The sequence below is a fragment of the Amborella trichopoda genome, chromosome 6 (assembly GCF_054954075.1).
Source record: "Amborella trichopoda isolate Santa Cruz 75 chromosome 6, AtrichopodaSantaCruz75HAP2 v2.0, whole genome shotgun sequence".
Classification (NCBI taxonomy): domain Eukaryota; kingdom Viridiplantae; phylum Streptophyta; class Magnoliopsida; order Amborellales; family Amborellaceae; genus Amborella; species Amborella trichopoda.
In genome coordinates this window covers 42,184,565-42,210,963 of record NC_142341.1, presented here as the reverse complement: position 1 = coordinate 42,210,963, position 26,399 = coordinate 42,184,565, and the positions used below count along the sequence as shown (strand labels likewise).

Below are 26,399 nucleotides of genomic sequence, written 5' to 3'. Positions count from 1 at the left end.
AGGCTAAAATTTGATTGTTTAGAACCTCGACTCTATATAAACTTTTCTTAAAGATAAATAGTCTCTTTCTAGATAATCCTATAGAATAAATGCAGCCACCTAATTTCACATCTAATACTCATAATTAATTATGACCATTTTGTACCAAAAATAAATTATTATACTTATCCTTTTTTTTTAATATTCTCCATGATCCCACAATTTCAATAAGAAAAAAAAAAATGATAATTTGTCCGAAGGAGTAGATTACACTATAGTCCTATACGAGCACATCCATGAGTTTGTCTCTCAAGACTTTTTACTTAATTTTAGGTTTGCTTGTTGAGCAGGAAAAGGTGACTTCATCCCCCCCGAACTTTGTTTCTCTCTCTCTAAGTTCTCCAGGCCCTCGAGCTTCTTCTCCTTCTCTCTCTAAGGATCGGAGATTTGAAGCTAGAGTGCGGCTTCAATGGCGGCGGCAGTGGTGAGCTCTGCAAGTGGCCTCTTGGCCATGCTTAACGAGAGTCACCCAGTCCTGAAGCTCCATGCCCTAACCAACCTCAACACTTTGGTTGATAATTTTTGGCCCGAGATATCCACTAGTGTCCCCACAATGTGAGTTTCTCTCTCTTCCATGGCTGAATTTGATATTGTTCTGGTTTATTTTGTTCGAATCTTGTTTGTGATTGATTGGTTTCAATAGAGCTGGCTCCTTTGGGGTTTTGGCAGGAGTTTCTCTTTCTTTTTTCCCAGAATGAGAATTGGTTGGTGGTTATTCGTTTTGTGAGTTTTTTTGCTGTAATAAGGTTTAGTTGATTGTTTTCTCCTCCATGATTGGGTTTAGTTTTTTGTTTTTTGTTTCTTCTGCTTGTGATCGATTGATTGATTTGATGGTTATGGTTATGGTTTTGGGTTTGGGTTTTATTTGGTCGTTTTCTTTATGATTCCTCTCTTCTCCAGTTCAGTTCCTAATCTCATTGGTTTTTCATTTTTCATTTTGTAAGTTGTCCAATCCCCTTAATGCTTGACTGTTTTAATAAGTTATGGAAGTTGAGTACCCATCTTGTGTCCTCTATTATGTATACTCTCCCTTAATCTTAGCTTTTCTTAACTCAGGTGACTATCTCTCTTTCCTCTTTCTCTCTTCTCTACCTCCCCCCAACTGTAACTATGTAGTCTGAGCACCCAGCATGTGGGATGCCGTCTCTAGGTTTCCGCATTCTGTAATTTATAGTCTATATACAAAGTTTAACATATTTCTCAAAAATAAAAAAGTTGGGGTTTCAAGTTTTGGCCTTTCTGTGGCTTCGTGAAGATTTAGGGTTGATCCTTGCAAGTTCCTGTGCTCCATAACCTACTGTTGGTTTCATTTTTTATCCTGTTTGAAAATGAGAAATGAATCTGGGCTTTTAGGTTTTGGCTCCCTTTTTTTTTTTCCGCTTCGCTCTCTCTCTCCCCCCCTTATTTGTAACTGTGTAAGTTGATGGGGGTTTAGCTCTGCTATTGGAGTAATCTTTGGGCTACTTTCTTCTTCTTCGAACTTTTTCCTTTTTGAATAATTTGATAGGGAGATTTAGTTGGATGGTACTTTCTGACTCAGTGGTTAATCTGGCTGGATGTTGGTACGAAGTTGGGCCTTTAAGCTGCAGTTGTACGTATATTGAAGGGATTGAATGGGTTGGAGCGTGCCTTCCTACTAATTTCGAACTTCATCTTTAGGGTAGCTAGTTGGATTTTTCCTGTTGTTGATTTGTTTGGTCTAGTCTAAAATGGAAGGCGCTTTTGATTGTATGGGCGCACACATCAGTCTTAATAGTTTAGCTATTTTAAATTCGATCCCAAAACGGAATTGGTGGTATATGGAGGACCTTGGACTAGAATAAGTATTTTGGTCCTTGTACTATGGTATGGAGTTTGAGCTCTCAAATCAGGGCCTTGTTCTGGTGATTTCTCTTGTTGTAAGAGGCTACTGCAAGGATTCTGTGGCTCTAAGATGGAAAGCACACCCTCTTATGAACTCTGTTTGTTGAGTAACTGCTTATCTGTTGTGGAAAATTCATTGCATTTTGCTGTTATGCCCTTAAAAATGAAGTCCATTTGACACAGCCGTGTTCTTTTCTTCCTGATAGTTGATGCATGTTAAACATATGAAGATTGCATTATATATGCCTTTTCAAATTGCTCTGTAATTGACAGGATATTATAGTTTTCTTCAATAAACATTGCAAGGTATTAGAGCATCAAACTCCTTTTAGTTCCATCTATTATTTTTTGTGCAGTGGCTCTGTCTTGTAACAATCATTTTTCACATGCATGTGTGTGTGTATGCTCAAGAAAACAGTTACGTAGTTGTGCTTGGACATGCAAATATGACTACATGCTTCTACAATATGCTAGAACATTGAAGTTCATTGCAAGTGGATCATTCAAATTTAATGACGTCAAATCTTCATTATGTAGTGAAAGGCCTTGTAGTTGCTATAGTCAAAGGCCTTTTAGTTTGATCCATGTGTCTTGGGCCGCCCCACTAGAGTGACAAAACCAAACCGTATGGTGGCCGGTGGTGAGGGGACCGTCTGTAATGATCAAGCTGATTGCACTGTTGAACTATATCCATCAAGTTGTGCCTATTGGCACAGACAAACAGATATAGGTACTATTGAGTGGGGGAAAGAGAGGAGATGAAGGAGGGAGGGAAAATCAGAGAGAGCTAGCATTGAGCGAGATAAAGATTCTAATGACAAATAATGGAAAAAGGCTGGATTCAAGGAGGGAGGTTGGTGTTCCATTCGTGAAGCCCTCTCAGTATATGCCTTCTTGTGCCACGGTAGCAGCCATCTGGTCGGCTGATCTTTACACATGCATAGGAGAATATCTCAATCAACAAAATTATATGCCTTTTCCATGTCTATCCTGAAGATCATCCATGGGCTTCCTTCCCTTAGCCTGGAAGCAATGCATTCGTTGTCTATCATGGCACTATCTGGCAATTGACGGCCTTCAATAAAAACACTTTTTGCTAAGGAGATGAGTAATGAATGTTACGCTGAGGATCCCTATGGAGTGTCTCTTTCTAGTGAAAATCAGATTTTTTTTTCAAGATTTCCTCCTTTAAAGCTTCCCATAACCTGTCGCTTACTTGTCGTGACCAGGGGCCTTGTCCCTTCCCAAGACAAAGAAGGCATCCTTAAATTCTTCCTCTGAGGATGTTCGCTCTATGAATTGAGCATTGTGATGTGTTATTTTATCAAATTCTAGTTGTCTCTGCTCAGCTGCTGAATATTATCAGCCTGTTATTACATTTTATAATATCTTGTGATGGCTGAAATCACTTTGTTGTCGTGCTCAAACCTGATACAGTCACCTTGATAGCCCGGATATGATTTTCTCATTGTCTGGCTGATCTGGCATTCATAATTTTGTGGATATCTACAGTGTTCTTGTCTCCCTTCTTAAGCCATTGAGCCATTCAAATTGTGAGTGCTGGTGGCATCTAATTACCTCTTGGAGCAGTATCTCTCGGGGTTGCATTATCAGTGATACCATGTTGGTTCTTTCTTCCTGCTGCAACACTCTTGGTTCTTCTTTACAATCTAATTCTTGGATCTTTGTCAAGATCTGCCCTTTCTTCCCCATGAGATCCCCAAACTTTTCCTTTTCCTCTTTCCAACCTGTGTTTTGCTTTTAGCAATTGAAACCTTTTTGTAAGTCCAAGCCCACTGTTTCCTTTGTGACATAGCTCTTTCCACCAAGAGGATGTCATCTGCTTAAACCTGGACTATTTCAACCATGTCATCCAGAATGGAATGATATGGACCTCTTCTTGTTAGTTCCAAGTTAAGGTCCTATTATTCCGAGTTAAGGATGATTGGACAATGGTCCAATGCAGTTTTAGGAAACTGGCTGCTGATTAACTCCTTGGAATTTGTGTTCCCTCTCTCCTATTATGAGAAATCTGTCTTTTCATGCAAGAGTTGGATTGCTTTTGTTGATACTCTCAGTAAATGCCATCTCTTATTGGTAGATTAATGACTCAATGCCCTTCCTCAAACTCTGAGAAATTTAACCCGCTTTTAGTGACTCTACTTCCACTTTTATTCTCATGAGAGAAGTGCATTACGTTAAAGTTTTCAGACAAGCACCATGGCATATCCTAGTCTGTTCAAGCCCTATCAAATTCATGCTAGAATTTGTCTCTTCAACAGGGATCATTTGGCCTGTATACAACTGTCATGAACTGAGTAAATCAATCTCCCATTGAATGCATGGGGACCTAAATAGAACTCCCCACTTAGGCATTCCTTGTGTCTTGTTACTTTCCTGCCATGCCATATCACTTCAATTCCTCCTTAAGCTCCTCCAGATGGGATAGTAGTCCTGGCCCCAAATTATCTGATTATTTTGTAGGCATCCCTTTCTAACTTTGATGCATTAATGAAGATTATATCAGCCTTGTGCTTATTAATCACATCCATCACGGTGCTGCACCATCTGGCTTTTTCGAGGCCTCACACAGTGCATGGTGTAATATTCATTTTTTCAGACTTGGTGTAATATGAAGCGATAGCTCTTCAGCCCCTCCCTCCCCCCCAACCCCCCCGCACCATATTGCATTTATTGGAGAGTGCAAGTTTTATAAGCTCCCTGTTCCCTTTATTAAGTTTAGGTGTCTCTGGCTCCTGGAACATTTGGCTCGCCAAGAACGGCCTTCTTTCAAGGGATTACAATAGATCTGCCCCAATTTCTTGCATATCTCTAGCACAATATCTTTTGAGATTTGTGATTGGACTGTTGCTCTTTTGCTCTCGCTTTGATATCTAGTGATGAACTCTCGTGCTTCTGTTCGGAGTCACTGATAGATGATCCCCATCCCATAGATTGCTGAGGAGTGTCACTTTGTTTCATTAGGGTTGGGTTTGTTAGAGGAACTCTCTTATGCTTTGTAGTTGGATTTTTTTGCAGCTTCCCTCGTTTGGTTAAGTTGTGAAATGATTATCTGAAATGCATATTCTATGTGATAATATTCCTCATCGAAGCCCCCCCCCCCCCCCCTTGGCAGGTGTTTAAATGGTTCATGTAGATAATGTGCTTAATAGATTTATCGCATAGCCCTGATTAGGAAGTGTAATTGGCATGAGGGAACCTAGATGGAATCAGTGCTAGCCACTGTGCCACATGGCTGAATAGCTGCTTTTTGTGTCTCAAATATGTCATTTGGGAAATCTGGGCTATACAACCTTGATGATCTAGCCGGATAAACCTAGGATGTTCCAATAGAACATAAAAGGAAAAAAAGTTCTTCAAGTCTACACAAGGATTTACAAATGAAACCAGCACTGCTATCACACAATGTATGAAACAAAAAGGAATAGGTGAGAGAAGACAATAAACCCCAACACATGCGACCTCCTATTGACCCAACGAGCCCAGTACCGTTTCTTACGTGTAGGAAAACATTCCCTTGGATGATGCTTACATGGACTTGTACAATACTACAATTATCAAGAAGGACTAGCATGAAGTTCTTATTTTCTGACCCTATCTCTCTCTTGCGTGGAAGACTGAATTCTTTAACATCTTAGCAATAGCTGGTATTTATAGGTTCATGCAGAGGGGTTATTTGAAATGTTAAGGGTCATGAAATGAAAGGTTATTTGTTATCGAGAATCTTATGACTATGGAGGCTTCCTACTTATGATGAGTAGACATGATGTTGAAATTCTGATTTTGGAGAGGCACCTAGATTCCTAGGTGGTCCTAAGGGTGGTTTCTGTGTGGTTGGGGTGGGGTGGGGTGGGGGGGGACAGGTGTGGGGGTTGGTTTGGTTGGTTTGAATGAAGGCGGGGTAAGGGGGGTTTCAAGGACTTCTTGTTCTTCATGGAATGTACATCAAACACTTGGAGGGTGGGCGCTCTTACCCTTCTTCTTCTTCTTCGTGTACATGGTACACTTATCAAACACTTGGAGGGTGGGCACTCTCGCTATACTTTTTTTTCTTCTTCATGGAACACTCATTGACATTTGGAGGGTGCGCCGTCTTCTTCCTCTTCTTCTTCTTCTTCTTCTTCCTGTTCCTTGTCTTGGTCTTTTCTTCCTCCTCCTCCGCCCTCTTCCTCCTCCTCCTTCAAGGGGGTTGGTATGGCCCGCCTTGGGCAAAAGGCATGCGCCTTTTGTAATGCCTGCCTTAGGCTCCTGCCTACACTTTGGGTACCTGTCTATCCCCTAGGCATGTACCTAGGACTCTCGCAAGGTTAGGCACTCGAGCGAGCGTATTTTCCAACATTTTGGACTTGCTTATTGTGGAAGAAAAGAGTCACCAAGATATGGGGACTTGTTTACTGTATGCTTATCATAGGTTCATGCAATGCAGTTGAAGCCAAGCCCCAAAAAATCATACTGCATTTAAACCAAGCCCATGGTTTGGAAAATAAAGTGTACTATTTTGTATATAGGTTACAAATCTTTGATAATATGTAACAAATAATGTGCCATTTCAAAAGAGTTTTTAGTATAGAATTAAAAAAAAAAAGTTCATAAATTGGATTTAAAGTAAGGAAGTTATGATGAAAACAAGGGACATATGTCCTTTTGGTTTAAGCAAGGATGAGGATGATGTTAATGGGTAACAAATGTTGTGAAAGGCTTTATAGCTTGAAACAAGGTTGATTTAGTTTAAGAATACATTATAAATTGACTAAGCTTAATCGCACCAAATTCAAAAAAAAAGACCATATTTTGTCAATGGCATCCTTGCAACGACAATGCCATGTCTATGTAGAAAAAGATGGACTTGAACGAAGTGAGTGTGCCACACACAACTAGCACCGACTACTAGCATCTCGATAGTGGAGGATATAAATCACATTTAGATGGTCTCTTTATCTATAATCTTTCTTGCTCAAAGTGCACATTGCTTCCATTGAACGATGATCGGATGTGGCCATGGAAACCGTATATGTCGCATTTGGCGATGTTATCTTTGATATGTCTCATTCAGTGATCTCATTTTTTATGTTTTATTCGGTGATCTTTTCTTATGGTATTTATTGGATCGAATTTCTAAGCTTGGTGAATACACTCAAACACACAACATCTACATAAACTCAGGCTATGCGATCCATTTTTCAAATGTGTGGGGTGTGAACCGAAGATTATGCACCAGCTACATGGTTTAAGTCATGACACCATCTCAGTTTGAAGGCACCCCCCTCACATGAATGACATAGGCACAACATATAGATGTACCAAGGGTCTCCCTTGCACAAGCACGCTTCTTTTATTATGTGACACCATGAGCGTATATATGGGCTAGCTGCAACAACGGCGTAGTTGGTGGTATGGGTTTGTGTCAGTTTGATACCCATGCTCATAGTCATAGGATTCTGAACCCTAGTGTTGTCATTACGGATATAAAGACTTGTGCTTTTCCATCCGGTAGAATGTATGGCAGTGACACCACAACAAGGCTAACCCATTAACCTCTATCACACCTTGACCCGCAACATGTCCACGGGGTTTCCACACTCATGTCCTGGCTAGGACACCGTATCATAATCAACTAGGGCTGCTCAAAAGGATGAGCATCCCATGCTGGGTGTTGTTGTACTCCGCTGGCATCAAAATTGAGGTGTCTGTGCTTATTAATAAAGACTGTAATTGCATCCTTTTATTTCTCGCAATTAGGCCTTACAGACATACAATTTCTAAAGTCTCCCACTTGGACTTAACGACGTTTATCCGTAACACAAAAATATAAAAATGTACATATACGAGGAGTACTAAAAATATGGCTAAAAAGGTTGGAGTCCCATCTTGCTTGGATGTGCCTTTTAGGCACTATCCAATATGCCCTCAATGGGGGAATCGACAATTTGATCGATAGTCTTTACATATAAAATTATGATATCTCCAACTTGTGCCATAGAATTGTGAAATGTATTGCCGACCAATATGGTTGGACTTCTTATGGAATCTTTGATACTCAATTAATTGGACTGCAGCTTGGTTGTCTCAAAAATCAAAATATCGTAGCTGGTCCTTTCATCTGGGTGTCTGTAACAATCCTTGGTGATATGGTTGAAACCAATGCGTCTCCTTACCGCCCTCATTAAGGGCTATATGTTTGGCCCCTAATGTTGAGAGTACCATGCAGTCCTGCTTGTTAGAAGCCCATCAGATCACTCCTTGGTTCAAGTTGAAGGTGCCAGTTGTGGAATCATACTCTATTGGTATCACCTTGCCAATCCACATAATAAAAACCTTAAAGTAGAAGACTGCCAGCCTGATTAAATAAAGTGTAGTTTATAATTCCACGGAATTATGAATGTACACTTGACTGCTTGCAATGTATTTGACCCTGGTTTTGTTTGGAATCTAGAGACCAAACTGACTGCGAAATATTTATATGGGCGAGTGCATAGCATCGCATACAATAGAGAGCCAACAACACTCCTATGTCGTACAAACTCCATCTTTGGACATTCCATTGCTGTTGAAGATCCCTTTCCCTTTTTGGTAGGTGTTCCAATGGGTGTGCAATTCTTCATATCAAATCTATCCAAGACCTCTTCACAGTGGGCTTGTTGTCGCAAGCCAATAAATCTCTTTGATCGGCCGCAAATGATTTCTATGCCAAAGACAGTTTTTCATGGCAAATTGAGAGGATAGCGATCTTCCATTTCTTTAACCATTCACATAACATTACCTGCGATTGAATCATTGAAATGCTATCAACATACAATGCCTTATAAATAACATGGCTACCATGTACTTCGACATAAATGCAATTATCTTGCTCATTTGCCTTGAACCCAAAAGAATTGGCAGCTTCAGGGAATTTCAGGTATCGCTATCTAGTTCTAGGCCATAGATAGATCTCTTGGGTTTGCTTGCACGCTTTGTCTTCTAAACCCTTAGGGATAAGTTCTTCTTGCTGAGGCATATAGATGTCCTCATCAAGGTCGGTCTTACATTTGGTGTAAGTTCCAAGTCTAGTTGTTTCACCATGCTCATAATGATGTGAATAGGAGTAAACTTAGTCACTGGTGCAAAACTTTTCCTCATAATCTATACCTTCTCGCTGTGCATATCCTTTTGCTACAAGGCGTACTGTATATTTTTCAATCTTTCTTTCAGACTTTGATTATTTTTTGAAGATCCATTGGATCACATTAGGAGGTAATCAATCAAATTCCAAACATTGTTGAGCGTCATTGGAGCATTCCCTCCTTCATGATTCCTAGCCCCTAATCTCTATTTGGGGAAGTCAATGCCTTACAATATCTCAAGGGGTCCTCGCTCACATCCTCTTTTTGACATTGCTCTATGATGAAGGTGAAGTACTCGGAGGTCGACTAATGCGAGAACTATGCTTTGGCAAAGGTTGATGCACACTCTACACTGGGAGTTCAAGGTTTTTGGTATTGGTTCATGATTTTCAATCATGGATCATTGTGCATTATGATTATCACTATGTTATAACTCAGGCGTTTCATTATCTAGGCTCCCACTGTCCTTACATCTACAAACGGATCCTCAATAAGTTTGCATGAATTGACTTTATGGTCACTCTTTAGACATGATTGAAGAATTAACACCCAGTCCCATGATCACTGTATCCTATAAAACTGCATACTCTGGGTTTATGGTGTTTCTTTGTTGATGTGAGCTTACAACACCAAACTCAAGATTTTATATGGAGGGTTTGCGTTGAACAAATCATGAGGGACGATGCAATTGATTTTGATGGGGTCTTAGTAAAAGGTGCCTCAACTAGAAATATTTAGGAGCTGAGCATGGGCAATCATACTGCGTATCATATTCTCTCCGCTACTAAATTTTGGTTAGGATTATATGACTTGGTCGTTTGGTGAATGACTCCATTGTTCTTGAGATATTAAGCAAATTTGTTTCACTCTCAAACTGACCCCCTTATCAGTTTACAACACTTCGATTTCATTTCTAGTTTTCTTCTCAACCTAAAGTCTTCTATATTTGAAAATTTTAGAAATTCATACATTTCCATTAAAAGATAAACGTGGCCATACTCAGGAAAGTTATCAATAAAACCTCTGAAATACCTGTCTTGTTTATTCATGCTTGCGTTCATCGGCCCACAAAAATCTGAATGCACATTTTTTTGAACAATCTTTGCCTTTTTTTTACATTTTTAGGAAAAGGTGTTTATTGAATTTTCTTTTTAAACATGATTCACGTAATTTAAAAACTAGACTTGGAACTTGGTTAAGAATAGCCATGGATTTCAATCGATATGTTCTTGCAAACTGATAGGGCTAGTCCAGAAAGCCATAAACTTGCTCAAACATATACTTGGAGTTTGAGATTTCATTGATATAATCAACTGGGCACAAACCATCAACTGAAGTGCCCAAGGCATTGCTTAGACTTTATGATGACCTTTCCATTTCCAGAAAATGGTCACGCAATTGGCCTTACCAAGACTTAGGCACAATATTCAGAGACTTTCTCATGCTTGGGTAATAAAAAGTTTTCTTTAGCCAAACACATTTGACCTCATCTATCTTCAGCATGTATTCATCAATTCCAAGGAATTCAGATTTATCATTATCATTGCTCGAAAATTCGGCTAGGCGGCCAGGCAGCCAAAATGCCTAGGCAGGCGCCTTGGAACAACTTGGCTGAGGGTGGGAAAGGGCCCTCAGCCAAGGGCAAAAATTTACGCCCCCCCTTCCATTGAAAGGGGGAGAAGTTGGGGTTGGGGGGGGTGGAATCTAGCCCCCCCAACGCCCCCAAAAGCCACAAGTTACCTTAACTTATTAAGGAGGCTTACAAGTTTTGGGAATATATCACTGATTTTTGGATTCCCTAATGGAAACTAATGGTTAATTGGGAGCAATTAATGGTTAATTTGAGTAATTGAGTTGTGATTTCCATTGATTATTTAAAAAATGTCTTCTTTTATTCTTTGAACCTGATTTTGAAGTGATGGGACCAGTCTCGATGACATGTGGTACTAAATGTGCAAGAGACACTCACAAATTTGGGTTAGTAACATGTTTTGGTTAGATGGGAGATTAATTATAAGAAAATTAGGAAATTTGGCTAAACCCCACAAAACATTATAAGATATTTGACTACAGATCAGTGCAAAGTTTGACTCCCCTCCTGTCCCAACACCAACAGAAAAAAAGGGGGTTCTTTATTAGTTAAATCAGTAAATTAGTAATTTCTGGTTGAGGACTTTGCTTTTCATTTTAGAACTAGAAAAAAGATAATCCTTAGTAGAATGCCGTGCTATACATGAAGCAGTACTGGGGAAGCTGATTTCATCAATCTGCAGGCAACTTGTGTTTTTTTTTTTTTTTTTGTCTCTCCAAACCTGTATCCTTTACATGAATGCTATGCCATACCCCTTTTAAATATGGCCATCATTTTTATGAGCATTTTCAAACAGAGTTTGCAAATAACAAGAAAATTGCACTTGGATTGGGCTGTGTCTACGAGGAATGTAGTCACTTACTTCTATATTCACCATGTAATTCCTAGAAATGCCATTGTTTGTGGTGAGCCTTTTTGTTGCTGTTAGAATGATTCAGATCTTCAGTGTGCTTAGAAGATTGCGGTTCTGTTTGATTGTGTTGAATTGGGTTTAGTTTTGAGGAGAATTCGTTATATCTGTTTTTACTCTGGTACTTAATATTATTAGGTGGATCTAACTTAGCATTCTTATCTTATTTGCTTTTGAGTTTTATTATTTATTTACTAAGTACATTCATGATAAGATGTGGCTATGTTTTATGCTGGTTGCCTACCTAACACGACCACCCCCTTTACCTGGCCTTGGGATGGGTTAAGGAAACGTTTAAGGTCCTCCTTCCCCTTATTAGATTAAATAATTGGGATAAGGCTTGGATGGTGATGGTGATGATTTACTAAGTACATTATTTGCATTTTGTGGGTACCACATGTTTATTGCACAAATTTGACCTAATGGCTTTGGTTTGTCTTACACAGAGAGAGTTTATATGAAGATGAAGAATTTGATCAAAGACAACTTGCTGCTTTGGTTGTTTCAAAGGTCGCTACTGACTTTGCTCTTTTATTTTGGAATTAGACCAACAAAGACTCATAGTGATCTTTATTGCTTTTGATCAGTCTTTCAGACAACTTAAAATGTGTCTTTTACTTATTGTCTACAATTCCTCGTGATGATGCAATCTCGTTTGCTCGTTGTATCTGGCTGCAATAGTTCATGCAAATTTTCAGATAATTAATTCTAATAGCTGAAAAAAGAAATAGAATAGCTGAAAAAACAATCAAGGGAATTGGGTTCTAAGTGGATTACAAACTGAAAGCTCAATGACTGGGTCCCCTTGTCCAGTCCACAATATGTTGACTGCTCCCTGAATTGAGCCACTGTCTTTTTGCCCATCCTTTGATTTATAATGTCACCCCTACCCCTCCCAACCTCTCTTGCATCTGTTTTTCATAAAAATGCCAAAACCCTCTTTCCTATTCTTCACCTAGCCTCCTGAACCATTTCTTTCCCTGCCAAATTGATATCTCTATAAGATTCATGTATTTTCTTATAATTTCAACCATTCCCTTTTTTGCTTCCCTGACCTGTGTCCCTTCTTCATGCAGCCTTCCTTATGGAACATGGTAAGCTGTGAACCTCTTCCTGTCTCTTATGCACTATGTGTTTCAATTTGGTGAAATCCTGTTGTATCATTCTTTTTCATTATTTATTTGCTAATCTCTCCTACTCCAAACCTCTTGTCCTAAGCTCCACACCCTTGCCTACTTGTCTCACCATTCATTCTCTTTACCTTTGATACTTATGTCCTTTGAAGTTGTTCTCCATATCTTTCAATCTGATCTTGTTTTTTGCCACATTTTCTGTCACCTGATTATCATGTGGCGCTTTTATCTGGCTTTGCTCTTTTGCTGTGTGTTGTCATTGCTTCTCTCTTATGTTGAGAGGAAGGGAGGTTTTGATCATCCATGATATATATATATATATATATATATATATATGGTTATTTTAGAATATACCACACTAATGGTGAACCTAGAATTTAGTACTTCAAAATGTTTTACTATAAAATACCCTTACATAGTCAAAAATGACTTTTTACCATAAATATGTCATGTGCTTTGGAAGGGGTATTTTGGTCTTTTCAAAATTCATTCAAAACTCAATTTCAAATTCAAAAAGATTCTTTTGACTTTTTAAATTATGATTGGACTTTAAAGGTAAGTTAAAATTACAAAAATGCCCTTCTTGAAATTTTCAAGTAAGCACTGTTAATATACTTTTATATTTGTTGGGGGGATGTCAAAAATTTTGGAGTACTAAATTCTAAGTTCACCTTAGTATGGTGTATTCTAGAATAATCCATATATATATATATATATATATATATATATATATAGGGAGGGAGGGACTGATTGGAAACTGAGGGATTCCCTATTTATGCAGGTATTCTACTACCTTGGTGAGCTAAATGATTCACTATCATACGCACTAGGTGCTGGGCCTCTGTTTAATGTATCAGAAGATTCTGATTATGTTCACACGCTTCTTGGTAACGGCCTTCTCCCTTCTGATTCATGCTTGATTTCTGTAATTGGGATTTACTTCCTTGTGAAACTATAATCTGATTGGGATTTACTTCATTGTGAAAGTATCTAGCTTTCTGATATTTCATTGTACTTATCTGCAGCCAAAGCTATAGATGAATATGCAAGTCTTCGCACAAAAGCGGCGGAGTCCCATGAAGAAGTGGCAAAGGTGGATCCTAGATTGGAGGCTATTGTTGAAAGAATGCTTGACAAGTAAGCCTGTAGTATGTTCTGTTTCTGTAATTTTCTGCTTAAGAAAATTTTAGGTTTTCTATTTACCTTGTTGCGTTGTTCAGGTGTATTTTGGACGGGAAATTTCAACAAGCCATGGGGATGGCTATTGAGTGTAGAAGATTGGATAAGTTAGAGGAAGCGATCACAAAAAGTGAGAGCGTTCATGGAACACTTGCCTACTGCATTAGTGTCTCTCATTCTTTTGTTAATCGAAGAGAATATCGGCGTGAGGTAAGGAGATCATGTCATCTTTGATTTGTCAATAGCAAATAAGGAACACACATAAGCTTGCATGAATTACGCAAGTAAGTTGATACAATTTGTGAAGTAGAATGCTAATTACATAAGCAACATATGGAAACTAAGTGGGGTGGATTTTGAGGGCCATTCATCTGAGAGAAGTCTTTATGCTAGTTTCTTGATAACTGATCTACCATTAACGCCATTCATCTGAGAGAAGTCTTTATGCTATCTTCTGGATAACTGATCGGTTGTATCTACCATTAAATTGAAGATGTGTTTGCTAAAAACTAGGGAAAAATATTTTTTTGAGAGAAAGTTGATTGTAAATACTGATTATAGTGTTCTAAAAAAACTCATGAGAAGTGGTTAGCAGCATCCCACATGGCGGGTGCGCTTTAAATCCAAGTGAAGCAAAAATGAATCCCAGGAACCCCTTATACTGTGTCAGAGAAAACAAACAAAAATGATGAAAGAGAGAGTGTATTAGGAATAGAGAAGGAAGATACCAAAAAGATAGAGGAGAAAGAGAGTGGCATCTATTTACTCAAAAAAGAAGAGTGCATCCCACATGGCTGGTGCTCAGACTTTACCTCCAAAAAAGAAGCAAAACTTAAATCCCAGGAAGCCCCTTAAAATGGGGAAATGGAGTATAAACAAAAATGAAGAAAAAGAGAGCATATGACGAAAAGAAAAGAAAGAGGCCAAAATGATAAAAACAGGAGAAAGGGACCAGAAAGAAACAGGGTTCAGTGAGACAGAGGATGATGAAGACAGAGTGTATGAGGGGGGTGGGGGAGTGGGGGGGTGTTGAAGAGGGCTGTAGATGTGGATAAGAGAAAGATAGAGTGGATGGATGTGGCTGCCCAAAACCAGGATTTGTAGGCCTCAAGACAGGAGTCATTCTTACACAGCTGAAGAGGCAGCTAGAGAACCTCTCTTAGAAGGTGTAGGGGCTGGCCCTCTCAGGGTTTTTATACCTTACAAATCTAACCACGAACGTACTTGGTCTTTGCTTTGAAGCCAATTAGATATTCTTCTGGGAAAGTGGGGGAGAGGAAAAAGGTCATAGAGAAAGACGGCACGAGAAGGTTAGAGAAAACAAGTGAACAAGTGAACAAGTGAAAGAGAACAAGTGAAAGAGAGAGAGAAAAGTGCAAGAGAGAGAGGGAGAAGGAAAACAGGTGAAAGAGAGGGAAGGAGTGAGAAGGGGGTAATGAGGGAGAGAGGAAAGGGAAAAATTAAGTGATAATGATAGTGAAGGAAAGAGACCGGAAAAGATGAGGTGGGGGAGAGTGTCTCTCTTGAAGTTTTCAGCGAGAAAAGGGGATGCCTTTTGAGGGCATCAGAGTCCCTTTGTGATGTGAGCCAGAAGGGGAGAGAAAAAGAACAAGGGAGAAGGGAAAAAGGAGAGAGAGGATGGGGAAGAGATACGAGGTGGAATAAAAGAGAGAAGGAGGAGGAAGTGGGAGGAAATAAGGTAGGGAGAGAGGAATGGATACCCACCCACCCATTGAGGGTACTCCAACTGAGACATAAAGGTCGGGAGGTGGAGGGGGGATCACTTGCGCAGCGACACTTTGGAGAGAGAGGAATTCTAAACCCTGAGCCTGTGGCTTGCCGCAGCATCAAGATCCTTAATATGGTCGAGGCTTTCCAATTCAGGGCTTATGATGGTGACTCTAATTGTAATCCGTGCTAGAATGGAGAGACCCTAAGCCTGTGGCTTGCAGCAGCATCAGGATCCCTATTATGGTCGGGGCTTTCCAATTTAGGGCTTGTAATGATTACTCTAATTGTAATCTGTGCTAGAATGGAGAGTGGCCAACCTCACAACCGCTGCTGTTGCCATTGAGCGAGGTTTGGTGAGAAGAAGTTAAGTAAAGGAGTAGATTTGAGGTTAAGGAGTAGTGGACCGAGAGCATTGAAAAAATGGTCTCAGGCTGGCTAACAATGATTAGAATGGGCACATTTTTTCTTTCCCCAATTTTGTTTTTCCCTTTTCCTGTTTTACTCTTCTCTCTTTTTTTCCCTCTTCTTTTTTTTCCTCGCTTTTTCTTATCTTAATTTTTTTTCTCCTTTTGTTTTTCCTTATTACTTTTCCACAAAAGAACAAGGGTGAGTTAGGCTGCTCGCCAATTGTAGGAGAAGAGAGAGAGGGAGAGTACACAGATGGGGATGAAGGAGGTCAAGTGTGTCTCGTGATAGGAACAGAGAGTAGAGGTCGTTGCTACTGTAGCAGAGAAGCAAAGGAGACATAGAAGGTTGGGGGTTTGTTTATTTATTTATTTTTTCCTCCTCTTTGGGGCGAGGGAGGGGGGGGGGGGGGGGGGGGGGGGTCTCGTGATAGGAACAGAGAGTATAGGTCGTTGCTACTGTAGCAGAGAAGCAAAGGAGACATAGAAGGTTGGGGGTTTGTTTATTTATTTATTTTTTCCTCCTCTTTGGGGCGAGGGAGGGGGGGGGGGGTGGTAGCTTAGATCCCAGAACAAAAAACTAGAAAGTGATCATGTGAGAGTAGAGAGGAGATTTGGAGGGTTGGTTGAGGAGGAAAATACCACGCTCAATCCGACTAGAGAATTATGGTTACATTAGCTGCTGCACCTTGCTTGGCCAGTGCATCCACAGCTTGGTTGGCACTTTTATGGACATGATGGAAGTCCACCCTCATTTCCTTGCACAAAGGGAAAATATGCGCCAAAGGCATTGTATTCTTTGTGAGGCCCACACGATCACACTGTTGTTGTCTCTTTCCATGGTAATGTTCTTGGATCTATATTTTGAGGCATTAATCAAGAGCAACCCTTCAAGGATGGCTCTAGATTCATTGACCGTTGAGTTTGTGGAGCCAATAGACTAGGAAGAACAGCATGGTAATCCCCTTATGGTCTCTCAACAGACCACTAATGCCAAGTAGGCTGGGGTTACCTAGGGAACAATTGTTAGTGTTCAACATATGGGATCTTATTGTAGGAGGGGACTAGGGTTGATAGCTTTAAGTTGGCTGGGGTTGAGGATTAGCAGGTTCTGCCAACTACTTAAGATGGTGGTTGTGGAGAAACCTTGAAGGTGCCTGTTGGCTTTGGCCCAAAATATTAAGAGGGCTTTGCTGTGGTCTAGGAGGGCTAGAAACTGGAGCACAAGCCCTGAAAAACCCTCTTGTTGTGCTCTTTCCAGATTAACCATTGAGTGGCCGTAACCAAGGCCCTCCAGAGGAATAGACTGGCTTTTAAGGAAGAGGGTGATAAGAATGCCTAGAAAAGCTGAGTAATGGACTTAGGGGCAGCTATTTTCCATCGAAACTCATTGATGGTTGGACTAGAAGGAAGAGGCAAACTTGTAGTGGATGAAGAGATGATATGAAGATTCCTCTTCTATTGGACGCAAGATGCATCTATTAGCTAATTGCCACCCTCTTCATTGAAATTGATTGATCGTGAGAATTCTACCAGAGAGATATTTATAGAAAGCTTGCACTCTGTGGGGGATTTGCATTGCTCAAGCTTCAGAGTCAATGGCTTCGGTCTGATTCTTGTTTGTGAGGGTGTGGAAAATGGATGACACTAAGAAGTGGCTTGATGATGCCAAGGCCCAAATAATACTATCAGTTCCTGCACAAGGTAGATGAAGATTCCAGAACTCTTTTATAGAGCTCTAGAGTGAATCATCATCGTCATCAGAGCTTTTTTCCAACTAATTGGGATCAACTATACAAATCCTAGTTTGCTATTTTGCTCTATCAAGGGCCGTACCCTCAGTAAGGCCATAAGTCTCCATATCTTTTTTCACTACTTCCAACCATGCCCTTTGAGTCTACCCCTTACCCTTTTTGAGCCTTCCACTTGAATTAACTTGCACCTCCTAACAGCTGTTGTATTGGCTTTGCGCTGCTTATGGCGTGTCCACCTAAGTGTACTTTCTCTCATCTTATCGCCTATTGGTGCCACATTTAAATTCTCTCGAGTGTATTCATTTCCAATTCTATTCCTTGTCGTGCCAATCATCCATCTCCACATCCTCAAATCAATATATTTATTCCATGAGTATGTTGTTTCTTGACTTCCCAACTTTCTACCCCATAAAGCAAAGCTGGTCTCACAATTGTCCTATAGAACTTCTCCTTTAGCTTCATTGGTAAATGTGGCGATTACATAACACTCTGGTTTCACATCTCCACCTCATCCACCCAGCTCTAATTCTATGTGCGACATCTTCTTCAATTTCTCCATTTTCTTGGATTATTGACCCAAGATACCGAAAGTGCGTTCTTTTTGGTATTTCTTGGCCATCAATCTTAACTACTTCTTCGTCTCTACTACTACTATTAATACTAAACTTGCATTCTATAAACTCAGTCTTGGTCAGGCTGATTTAAAAACCTTTAGATTCTAACGCATCCCTCCGAAGTTCTAACTTTGTGTTGACGCCATTTCGGGTCTCATCAATCAAAATTGTGTTATCCGCGTACAACATATACTACGGTACCTCATCTTATAGGTGCCTAGTTAAGTCGTTCATAACTAAGACAAAGAGGTATGGGCTCAATGCTGACCCCTGATGTAGATCTATTGTTATTGAAAGCTCACTTGTCTTTCCACTAGTTGATGGCATGCTAGTTAGCGCTCCCTCGTACATATCTCTCATCAAGTCGATGTAGTGTCTGGAGACTCCTTTTTCAACACCCACCAAATCAAATCTCGAGGTACTCTATCATAACATTTCTCTAGATCAAGAAAGACCATGTGGAAGTCTTTCCCTTCGACTTAAACTTCTCAATCAATTGCCTAAGTAGGAAAATGGCCTCAGTTGTTGATCTCCTTGGCATAAAACCAAATTGGTTTTTGATACACTTGTTTTATGTCTTAGTCGTTGTTCAATCACTCTTTCCGACAACTTCATACTGCGGCTCATAAGTTAGATTCTTCGATTGTTCGCACAATTCTGTATGTTTCCTTCGTTCTAGATTGAATGTAGGAAACAAATTGTAATATTTGGTACTTTCTTATGTCTTTCTTTTGTAGAGTTCCAATGTTTATTTGTTGCACTTGTTCCTGTCTCAGGTAGTTCAACTTACCGATGGGTATTATTTTTGCTTCTTTCCCTGATGTGTGTAGTCAGCATGCATGGATTCCTGAAATGGAATAAGTGACCATGTTGGATGAACATGTGTAAAATTACAAAAAGATGATTTTCGATAACGTTGATGCATTTTTGACCGAGTTGATCTCCCAAGTAATAAGAAAAGGGTGTGATTTCTATAAGGCTGCAACCTTAAACAATCCAATTAAGGCGCACCTCCAAATTTTATCATAACATGTAATTTTGGTGTAAAAAATTATTAGAATTATTTGAAAATTCATATCTAATTATAAAATTTTAAACTAAAAAATGGCTAAAATCAAGTAGATCTATAAACATATGAAAATCTTGAAAATGGACGGTTTAGATAATGTATTGCAAGATGCACTATTTCTGGGATTCAAAATCTTATTTTTCTTTCATACCATACATCTATATGTCGAGATGATCAATTGGAGGGTTTTTCAACATTAAAACAACTTTTTCCAATATATTCTTGAGGCGCATCTGTAATTCTACATTTTAAGATTGCAACCTTATAAAATCTTTTTCCATAAGAAAAAGGTAGATCCTTTTGCTATAAAAGAAATGGTTTTTCTCTAAACATGATTGATGTGGCCATTTAAGTCATGTTTGTTTGAACTGCTAATGATGAGCATTTAATGAATCCATTGAAAATTCAATCAAGAAACCACAATCAAGTTTTGTTTGTCGAAGATGAGCTGTATATGTTCTGTACATGTTTTCTTTGACCCATTTAAGTCATATGATTATTTTTGTCTGCTGATTTGATGGAGCATTTTATGAATCCCTTGAAATTTCAATCAAAATCAACAACCACAATCGAGTTCTGTTTGGCTAGTATGAGCTGTATGTGTTCTGACTCTATAGTTTGCATATATGTTTTCAAATTCCAAGTAATGTGAGATTTACGTATCTTAGCTATTTATTACTTATGATTGAAAGTTCCTTTCTTGAATGTTTATGCTGCAATATTTGATATTCATGTCTGAAATCTAGACCCTTTTACTGGTTAATATTGCTTTCACTTGAGCTCTATTTTGTACTCTTGCCTGCATGTAATGACGAATGTGATTTTTGGATGGTAAAATGTAGCCTTTTTGATGGAAGTTCTTGAAACCATTCATAGTGATTTTAACAACTGCGGATATATGAGTTTATTCTCTATGTGGGGAATGCAGGTTCTTCGTCTACTTGTCAAAATATATCAAAGATTGCCTTCTCCAGATAACTTAAGCATTTGTCAATGTCTAATGTTTCTGGATGAACCAGAAGGTGTGGTTAGCATATTGGAGAAACTCCTAAAGTCAAGCAATAAGGTAATTGCTCTGCTTTGTTGTGCAGCAAAATTTTGAGGCTGATTTCACTTTTGAAAACCTGAAATTTATTTGATTTGATGTTCCTATGATGCTTATATCATGCAGGATGATGCTCTGCTAGCCTTTCAGATCGCTTTTGATCTAGTTGAGAATGAACACCAAGCCTTTCTCTTGAGTGTTAGAGATCGTCTCCCTGATCCTAAACCACAAACTTCAAATCGTATGAATACGGAGCAAACATCTGAGAATGGAGCCAGTGGATCAGGGGTTACTCAAAATGGTGATGCAGAAGCAGGTGGAGATGTTCAGATGAAGGAAGAAACTGTTGCTGTTAATGGTAGCACACATGAGATGGACTCGAGGGATGTTACTTATTCTGAGAAGTTGGCCAAACTAAAAGGAATTTTATCTGGTGAAACATCCATACAGTTGACGTTACAGTTCTTGTATAGTCACAACAGGTGATAAATCATGAGAATTGAACTTTTTGACATTTTGTTCCTTTTTGAACTCTGGTGAATCATAATTTAATCTTATTTTCCTAACCTTAATTTGTATGCAGGTCGGATCTTCTAATCCTGAAAACAATAAAGCAGTCAGTTGAGATGAGAAACAGTGTTTGTCACAGTGCCACTATCTATGCAAATGCAATAATGCATGCAGGAACAACTGTAGATACATTCCTTAGAGAAAATCTGGTGAATAAATTTTTCTCGTTTTCCTTCACCTTCTCCTTTCCTATTTATTGAGTCACTTATTTGCACTGCAAATTTGGAAATTATGCATTGCAAGTTCAAACGTGTTTAGCTTTTATCTGAATCTTTTGCAGGACTGGCTCAGTCGTGCTACTAACTGGGCGAAGTTCAGCGCTACAGCAGGGCTTGGTGTCATTCACAGTGGTCACCTCCAACAAGGTAGATCTCTAATGGCTCCTTACCTACCACAAAGTGGTGCAGCTGGTGGTGGGAGCCCATATTCAGAAGGTGGTGCCCTTTATGCTTTGGGTCTAATTCATGCCAACCATGGAGAAGGCATTAAGCAATTCCTCCGTGATAGCCTGAGGAACACCACAGTTGAGGTGAGGATTTTCTTTTGCAGAGGCTGAACATCTGGCACATGCAATCTCTGTGGTTGCATATCCTTAATGAACTCATTGTCTTGACTCTGATGGCCAAATACTTTGTCGTTCAGGTCATTCAGCATGGTGCATGTTTAGGCCTCGGTTTGGCAGCCCTTGGGACAGCAGATGAGGAGATCTATGAGGACGTTAAGCATGCACTTTATACTGATAGTGCTGTGGCTGGTGAAGCTGCGGGTATAAGTATGGGTTTGCTCTTGGTTGGGACAGCCAGTGAGAAGGCTAGTGAGATGCTTACTTATGCGCATGACACCCAACATGAGAAGATCATCAGGTTAGTTGAATATTTAAATTAAAATAGTTCTCTTCCTATTATTTGTTTCTCTTACCTTTTGCTATGAATAGTTCCCCTTAATCTATTCTTTTAACAACTGTTTAGGGGGCTAGCACTTGGCATTGCCCTTACGGTATATGGAAGGGAGGAAGAGGCTGACACTTTGATCGAACAATTGACACGGGATCAAGACCCAATATTGCGTTATGGTGGTATGTATGCCTTAGCTTTGGCGTATAGTGGAACTGCCAATAACAAGGCTATCCGTCAGCTGCTCCACTTTGCTGTGTCGGATGTGAGTGATGATGTGCGGAGGACTGCTGTCCTTGCACTTGGATTTGTTCTGTACTCTGAACCTGAGCAGGTTGGTTCTTTTACTTTTGATTTCTACAGGTTCTCGTTTACTCGTTTTTCTATTTCTTTCTTCAGTTTTATTCCATTTTATCTTGAGAATTTCTACTCATGTCATGGCCATTTTGTTCTTGGAAAGAAAGCAACCATAGTGGCAAATATCTCCATAATATGAGATTGAATTTTTGAAAATGAAGAATATCTCCAGTTTTTCAAAAGGAAATTATCTCTATATCATGACATTTATCTACCCCTTTCTTACTTCTCTTGCAAATTGGGGAAAAAAGAAGAAAAAGAGGGAGTAGTTTTCAAATGTTAATATCAGATTACCAGAAAAATATTTTATTATTTATTTTATTAGATAAGAAATATATTTCACGGAAACTTGATTTTAAATCTAGCTTTTCTATGTTTAGAATCTCCTGAACTTTTGTACTTGCCTTCTTTTCTGTAGATATGCCAAAGACTTTCCTGAGTGAAACCAAATGTTTTAGATTCTTCCCAAAGCAATTACATTCTTGAAAACTTGAGAATGAGATTTGTGGCTATATTCATAACGTGTTTAAAGCTATGATACAGTTTTCTGTTTCACATAAGAAGATGTTGAATGATGCTTAACCAGTTTTTGTGTTTCCATTGTTGTAGACTCCCAGGATTGTTTCCCTTCTCTCTGAGTCCTACAACCCTCATGTCCGGTATGGTGCAGCCCTCGCTGTGGGCATCTCTTGTGCAGGCACTGGGCTAAGTGAGGCAATCTCTTTGCTTGAGCCTCTCACCTCGGATGTTGTTGATTTTGTTCGCCAGGGTGCCTTAATTGCAATGGCAATGGTTATGGTTCAGATCAATGAGTCTCAAGACCCTCGTGTCGGCACTTTTAGGTTTGCCTATTTTTGGTTTTGCCTGCCTAGTTCCTAGTGGAAGTATGCTATGTTCTGGGGGCTATCAAGAAGCCATTGTCCTTAGGTTCATCACGGTTCTTTGAAATGATGGATGGTGATTTAGAGAAATGTGGGACCTGCCATCTGAGTTTGTGTTGGTCTCGCTCTCTTACCATCAGTGTCTATCATCTGAATGGACCCAACTGAACCTAAAAGCAATGGTTTTTACATCATCCATAGGATTTAGAGTATTTAAAGGGGTTTCTTGTGGGCTGGGTTGCTTACCTCTCTCCTACTTCTGTGGTTCATCTTGCCTACTCATTTGCTTGTGCCTCTGAGTCATTTGCAGGAGACAGCTGGAGAAAATAATCCTTGATAAGCATGAGGATACAATGAGCAAGATGGGGGCAATTCTTGCATCTGGGATTATCGATGCTGGGGGCAGGAATGTGACCATCAAGCTGCTTTCTAAGAACAAGCACGATAAAGTCACGGCTGTCATTGGGCTTGCTGTTTTTAGCCAGTTTTGGTATTGGTATCCTCTTATTTACTTCATCAGCCTGGCTTTCTCCCCAACTGCCTTCATTGGGCTCAACTATGACATCAAGGTCCCCAGATTCGAGTTCTTGTCGCATGCCAAGCCTTCGCTTTTTGAGTATCCACGCCCTACAACCGCACCAACCACTACATCGACTGTCAAGTTGCCGACTGCTGTTTTGTCAACATCCGCAAAGGCTAAAGCCAGGGCCAAGAAAGAGGCAGATCAGAAGGCTAGCTTGGAGAAACCATCAGGGGAAGATGGGTCTTCGTCAAATACTGGTTCAAGCTCGGGAAAGAGTAGTAAATCCCTTGAGAAGGATGGTGACTCCGTGCAGGTGAGGAACATAATTGATTTCAAGCAACTGTTGCTTATTCAAATCATGGAAAATTGCTGTAATGTTCTCCTCCCACCCCACGAAATTATTTTATGAATTGGTGAAATAACATGAACTGAAATTAAAAGTGAAAAGGGGGTAAAAATGAACGCTTGGATTTTCTTTAGGTACTTCAGGGTTTCATATTCATTGACATTTTCCATGATGCATTGAACATGAGTTATCGAAAATTAAAATGGAAAGGAAAGGATGAAATACAAGTAAATCATCATTATCATCATTAGAGCTTTTCTCAAATTTTTGGAGTCAGCTACACGAATCTTGATCTGTCATTTTGCTCTATCAATGGCCATACCTTCAGTGAGACTATAAGTTGTCATATCTTTTATTACTACTTCCAATTATGTTCTTTTGGGCTTATCTTTTGCCATTTTTGAGCCTTCCACCTCCAAACAGTTGCCTTACTGGGTTTGCGCTGCACATGGCTAGCCTACCTAAGTCTACTTTCTCTCATCTTATCACGTATTAGGACCACACCTAAGTTCTTCTGAATATATTCATTTTGAATTCTATCTCTTCTTGTCTTGCCACTCATCTATCTCAACATCCTCATGTTAGCTTCATTCATCCTATAGCTATATGTTGTTTTTTGACCGCCTCATTTTCGGCCTATAAAGCAAAGCTGGTCTCACAGCTGTCCTATAGTCTATAGAACTTCTCTTTTAGCTTCATTTGTAAATGTGGCGATCACATAAAACTATGGCTGTACATCTCCTCCTCGTCTACCCAGCTCTAATTTTATGTTATCGACATCGTCCTTAATTTCTCTGTTTTTTTGGATTATTGGCCCAAGATATCGAAGTGCGTTCTTTTTGGTATTTTTTGGCCATCAATCTTAACTGCTTAGCCCAAAATATCGAAGTGCGTTCTTTTTGGTATTTTTGGGCCATCAATCTTAACTACTTCCTCGTCTCTACTGCTGCAATTGCTAAATTTGTATTCCATATGCTGTTTTAGTCTACCTAATTTAAAAATCTTTAGATTTTAGAGCATCCTTCTTAAGTTATAACTTTATGTTGATGCTGCTATGGGTCTCATCAATCAAAACTATGTCTTCCGCGAACTGCATACACCACAGTACCAATATTTGAACCTATGTTTTGTTTTCTTCCAAAGAGATGCTGATATTTGCCTTTCACCATTAGCAAAACTGCCGTAATAGGTCTACTTAAAAATGAGGCTGTATCAACTTATTACAGAACTAATGAATTTTGTTAATATAAATATTTCTGCATGTTTGTCAGGGACTCCGCAGTCATTATATCCTTTTGACTCTTTTCATAAACTCTATTTCTTTCTTCAAGTATAAGCTTGTGTGTATTATTAACATATTATGGGTTGTTTCAGGTGGATAGTGCTCCTGAGAAGAAGGCAGAAGCAGAGGCATCCTTTGAAATCCTTACAAACCCAGCTCGTGTTGTCCCTGCCCAAGAAAAGTACATAAAATTCTTGGAGGAGAGCAGGTATGTGCCAGTCAAGTTAGCTCCTTCAGGTTTTGTTCTCCTCAGAGATACCCGACCCTCTGAACCGGAGGTGCTCGCCCTCACTGATTCCCCTTCATCTGTGGCCTCTGCTGGTGGGGCTCAGCAGGCTTCTGCCTCTGCCTCAGCCATGGCTGTTGACGAAGAACCTCAACCTCCTCAACCCTTCGAGTACACCTCATGATCTTGTTAGTTGAAGCATATACAGCTCTCCAAGTTTTTGTCTCTCTTTATCTATTTCCAAATGGGGGCCCTGGCTTCAAAAGAACAGATGGGTTGGTGGGTTCCTTTTTAAGATGGCCTTTTATTTTCAATGGTTTTCCTTGTTTTGTTGGCATCTTTGTAGTTGTTTTTGTCCCTTATTGTCTTTTCAATTGGAAAGGAGAGAGCGGGGTGGGGGAGGTTTGATTTATGTTACTCTGTAAGGAAAGCATGCTATTAGAGAATGATTTTCCCACCCTGAATCTAGAAAAAGGAAATTGCTGCGATTGAAGAAATGTATAAATAGCAGATGGGCATCGCCCACGCTTGTTATGTTTTTGCAGTGAGTCTGGATCCGTTTTGACTTATTGAAAAACTCTAGTATGTTACTTGGATGAAATTAATTTGATTGATGCTCTTCTTTGAAGGAACTTTTGATAGGTGCATGCCCATGCTTTGTGTTGTTTTCAAACAAGTTGGTTGTAAATGGTATTGTATCCAAATTCTCTAAGTGGGCTCAACCATAACAATGACTGATAAATCGTTGTTGTTATATTGGCCAAAGCGACCATTGGAATATCGGCTGTTGTTGCTGATATTGGATGAAATGGCCAATGTTTAAATTGGTCACATGCTTATCTAAATCCATGGTTTGTAGAATGTA

At 39.6% G+C, this 26,399-nt stretch overlaps 1 protein-coding gene across 1 annotated transcript; it reads left to right on the top strand.

Annotated features, from left to right (window-relative positions):
* The first annotated feature begins 327 nt into the window (after positions 1–327).
* On the top strand, positions 328–26,166 carry LOC18429908 (26S proteasome non-ATPase regulatory subunit 1 homolog A). The gene is made up of 14 exons (XM_006840074.4): positions 328–594; positions 11,974–12,037; positions 13,442–13,547; positions 13,686–13,797; positions 13,881–14,049; positions 20,340–20,477; positions 20,583–20,938; positions 21,040–21,175; positions 21,307–21,555; positions 21,669–21,889; positions 21,995–22,253; positions 22,886–23,118; positions 23,468–23,993; positions 25,401–26,166. The coding sequence occupies exons 1-14, from the start codon at positions 449–451 to the stop codon at positions 25,716–25,718; spliced, it is 3,033 nt and encodes a 1,010-aa protein (XP_006840137.1). The 5' UTR covers positions 328–448; the 3' UTR covers positions 25,719–26,166.
* The last annotated feature ends 233 nt before the right edge of the window (positions 26,167–26,399 follow it).